This window comes from Musca vetustissima, unplaced genomic scaffold (genome assembly GCF_032173495.1).
Source record: "Musca vetustissima isolate MV318-11 ecotype Yass unplaced genomic scaffold, APGP_CSIRO_Mvet_v1 utg32277, whole genome shotgun sequence".
In the NCBI taxonomy this organism is placed as follows: domain Eukaryota; kingdom Metazoa; phylum Arthropoda; class Insecta; order Diptera; family Muscidae; genus Musca; species Musca vetustissima.
This window is the reverse complement of record NW_026875951.1, coordinates 68,637-73,057: the sequence shown is the minus strand read 5'-3', so window position 1 is coordinate 73,057 and position 4,421 is coordinate 68,637. Positions and strand designations below refer to the sequence as shown.

Here is a 4,421-nt window from a genome sequence, read left to right as displayed (position 1 = left end):
CTGTAAAGATAGATATGTAGAATATCCCCAAAGTGGTGAAGGGTATCATATAGTCGGCCCAGTCCGACTTTACTACTTTCCTTACTGGTTTGAACATATATCTGTATCTACCTTTTAAGGTTTAGAACATTTTCCCGACGAAATGGCTGAAATTTAAAAATATGTTTGCCGACATCTTTCTATGTAGGTCCATCTTTTAATATAACCCTATTATAAAATGGGACGCAACCTATTTTCGGTAATCTAAAGTAGGTATAATTTGGCAATCCGGATTTCCGATTAAAGTTCATGATTTTTACATTGCTCCCATACATAGCCCGTTTAATTTGGTTTTTCATTTTGCAAAATAAACAACAATGATTTTTATAGCATTGTTGTTTATCCGACCATTTTTTGAGAAAATTTTAATACACTCCACTTGGTGCAGGATATAAAAAGTTCTGACCGGCCGAACTTTAAGATTTTCTTCACATGTCTACAGACGTACTGACTCTTTTTAACATTTTAACAAACTCATAGCGTGAAACATAGAAACATTTTAATGCATCAATGTGAAATTGAAATAATACCCAATTGTAATTAATTATTTTTTTAACAAATTAAAAATGATCCTGACTTTTTTGGTGCTAAACGAGTATTATTATATTAAAAGTGCAAAATCTAGAACTAAAAGAGCTAAATTGGGAACACTGTTCCTAATTGGACTATGTATAGATCGAAACTTGTTTTCCCGAGATGAATATTTATTTGGATGAATAAAAATTTGGTAACTTTAGGTTTTGGTTGATTTGACCCTCGGAATATTGACCGACCATCAACTAAGCAGCCGCTTCAAGTATTTGGTAAGATCGCCTTCACCGTGTAAAATATGTGAGGTTCTGCATATAATAATGGCCTTTAGAGCAATCTGACAAAAATAAAGTTTTCGTTTCATTGCACTCGCTAAATATAATCCCAACATCACCGAAAATTATATGAGTCGTCCTTGACCATAACCGGAACTTAATGTAAAATTTCAAAGCAATCATCGCTACATTTCCGGTGGGGTAAATGTAATACTAAACAGTGTCATAACACATAGACACCTTTAAATATTTACTTATTACTCCACATCCGAGCACATTGGTATCACTTTAAAGGTCAACCACTCCTCTTAGATATATACCATAGAATAAAAATTTTGTAATTTTCCACACAAAATACTGGCTTCATTAGCCCACTAAATATTGACCGATCTTCATCAAAACAGTCATACTAATTCCATGGTCAGACCCCTTTCTCTGTGTGAAATTTTGTGATGTTCGGATCATAATTGCGGCCTTAGAGGCAACCAGAAAAACAGACAAAAATAATATTGTTGGCCCATTTCGTCACATAAAAATTAACGGATCATTACCAAAAATAATAGGCGTCTTCTTTGTCCACGACCTGCCCTACATCCACAATTTTGGTGGCCCTTCTTACATAACTCTGGCTTGTATCGTGTTTACAAATTATAATTAACAGACGGACACAAATGTCTAGATCTACTCAGCTAGACGAGATATGACGATCGGTATACTTAAAGGTGGGTCTAATAATTCGCGGCGTTACAAACTCCTGACTTGTGTCTAACATTATCACGCAAAAACTATAGATATTCATAAAAGTAAGAAAAACGTTCATAAATGTTGCTTGAATTGAATTCCCAATGATCACGAAATCGAGGTTGACATAGAAACACCTGGTGACGAACAATAATTCAAGAACTACAGAAAAATAACCTTCAATGGGAAAATGAAAAAAACAATTGCTATTATACCCTATACTTTGTTTTCCAAAAACATGCCAAATTGTAATTTTCTAAACCTCAGCAACCCTCAGCGACTTGCTGGACTCCTCGGGCGATGTGTCTGTGAAAATATGTACACCGATTTCCGAGGGCTGTATCACCGGATGTTCTTTAGAATATGTTAAGCCTGCGGAGGATGGTTCACTAGCTAGTAAATTTTATTGGATCAAATAAAATACAATTATTTTGTTTGCAAAATATGCAATTTTCAAATTTATTTATTAAAATTTAACAAAACAAAAAACATAAATGCATTTATAAAAAAACAAATATGATTGTCAATTTCTTCAAAAACACATTCGAGAATTTTTTACTAAAATTATTTTATTCAAACAGAGTTATTTGACTTTCATAAGGAAAAAAACAAATGAGGCATACATTGCAAGTTTAACTTAATAAATAGTATATTTGTATGTTTTTACATGTGTGGATGTCTTATGAAAAAACAACAACAAAAAATAATATTAAGTTTTTTTATTATTACGCGGTAATAGACATTTTTCTGTTTTGAAAATAAATTCTATATTTGGTGTTTGAAGATTTTACATTCGCTTAAATGATAAAAAAAACTTATTTAGAAAATTGTATCTCATATGGCAACACTGTACTGTGGCAACACTGCAATTAACTTGAGGGGGCCAAGTACGGTGTTCTTAAGAAGACCTAATGATGTGATGTGGGACTGGGACTGAGGGTGATGGGAAGGGGAAGGTGCGTTGGATTTATGACAAAGGAACATCTTCCAAGTTGCGCAATTTGTGGTGGACGGCTTCTTCCTTGACTTCACGTCTGAACACAATCTTGTAACCGAAGGCAGAAATGGCGGCGGCAGCAAGGGGACCAACCCAGTAAATCCAGTGGCTGGCGAAGTTGTTGTGCCACAAGGCGGGGCCGAAGGAACGGGCAGGGTTCATACTGGCACCAGTGAAGGGACCCTAAAATGAAATGAATATAAATGCGATTAGAAATATTGGACGCGATGTGATTGGGAATAATGTGAGAGTGTGTAGGGTGTTGAATACTTACAGCAGTAATGGCCAAACAGGCAATAGCCAAACCGAAACGAATGGGAACGGAATCATGGAATTTGGAGTTACGTGGATCCCAGACACCACAGCAGACCAAAACCAAAACGGCGGTAACAATGAATTCAATAATGCAACCTTGACCGGGAGTGATATCAGCATGTGGCAAAGTTACACACAAACCAGTGGCGGGGGTGTTGATCACGCTGTCGGGCAATACAACCTTCAACAAACCATAGCCGATGAAACCACCCAACATTTGACCACAGAAATAGACAATAGCCATGGGTGCCGATACCATTTCATAAATATAGGCAGCAACAGTGACGGATGGATTCAAATGGGAACCGGATACACAACCGAAACATTGAATGACCACCATGACTACCAAACCGAAATTCAAGCACATTTGCAAATGGTTGTTGTGGAAGGTTTCGGTGCTGACACAGCCCATACAGCCCAAGAAGACCAACATGGCGGTACCAACGAGTTCGGCCAAGAAGCAGCAGATTTTATCCAAAGTATCAGTCTTCATTTTGAGTTTTTCAGCTAATTTATTGCAGGAACTGGAAAGAGAAATAAAAAACAATTTTATTAGAAAATTTGGAAAATTATTCGAAATCCTTAAAAATATTATTACGGATATGATGGAGAATTCAAAACTAAATAAACCAATTTTAAAATTTTCCTTTATCCTGCCTGAAAACTATTATACGCCTTTCCACAAACTGTAGTGTTTGATCTTCTTCAACTCCAGAGACTGAAATAAAAATTTGCCTACAGGCCCAAAAGACAAATTTGTGGGCTGATTCATTGCTTTCTACGAGAACAATCCCATACCATTATTCCCCCTACCTGTATATCGATCATATGAATAATTTCAAAGTTCAAGACATATATCTTCAATTTCAATCGAGTGACGATAATATCGACTACTCCGCCTCGTGCAATTTTCGTTCAGTATTTACTGAGCAATTATTAATTACCCGTTAGCTACTTCTGCGTTTCGGTAAGTTTCGTTTATTGTTTACCTTCAATAAATATTTGAATAATATCTAAGTCAATAATGGTATCGATTGAGATATTACCCCCAACAAAAACACTCACACTATCACATTCATGTTTTTGTTTTGAAATGTCTCAGTAACCATCGACAAATAATTATCTAATCGAGCAGGGTGGCGTTTAGCTTTTCAATATAAAAATTTCTACTTGAAGTTGGCGGTAATTACGTGCCACATGTAATTTATAATTGAGAGTGATGTCGTTTTGTTGTTTTTGTAAAAAATGAAGACAATATTTATTTTTGCAAAATATTGCAATCAAAAATTTTTTATTTATTATTTTGTCTGGGTATCCGACATTGGTAGTGGGGTCCAAACTGTAGACCTATATATGACAATTTTCGAGACATAGTAAAGCCATCATATTTCAAGTTCCAGCCGATTTGGTAAGAAATTAAGGCTATCCAAAATCAATACTGAAAAATGTGGAAATTGGACAGTCCTGACTATAGTCAGGACCACTCTCGGTATAGTGGTGTAGAAGCAACAAATACCAAAATT

The 4,421-nt window shown here is 35.6% G+C and overlaps 1 protein-coding gene across 1 annotated transcript; it reads right to left on the bottom strand.

The window, feature by feature from the left end:
• Positions 1 to 2,531: 2,531 nt before the first annotated feature.
• On the bottom strand, positions 2,532 to 3,439 carry LOC133338483 (aquaporin AQPcic-like). Its single transcript, XM_061546651.1, has 2 exons — positions 2,858 to 3,439; positions 2,532 to 2,766 (listed from the first exon to the last, which is right to left on the bottom strand). The coding sequence occupies exons 1-2, from the start codon at positions 3,389 to 3,391 to the stop codon at positions 2,554 to 2,556; spliced, it is 747 nt and encodes a 248-aa protein (XP_061402635.1). The 5' UTR covers positions 3,392 to 3,439; the 3' UTR covers positions 2,532 to 2,553.
• Positions 3,440 to 4,421: the final 982 nt, after the last annotated feature.

Coding starts and splice junctions, on each gene's coding strand:
- LOC133338483 (XM_061546651.1), bottom strand. CDS start 3,391: ATGAAGACTGATACTTTGGATAAAATCTGCTGCTTCTTGGCCGAACTC. Junction 2,767..2,857: donor CCTGTTTGGCCATTACTGCT/GTAAGTATTCAA, acceptor ATTTCATTTTAG/GGTCCCTTCACTGGTGCCAG.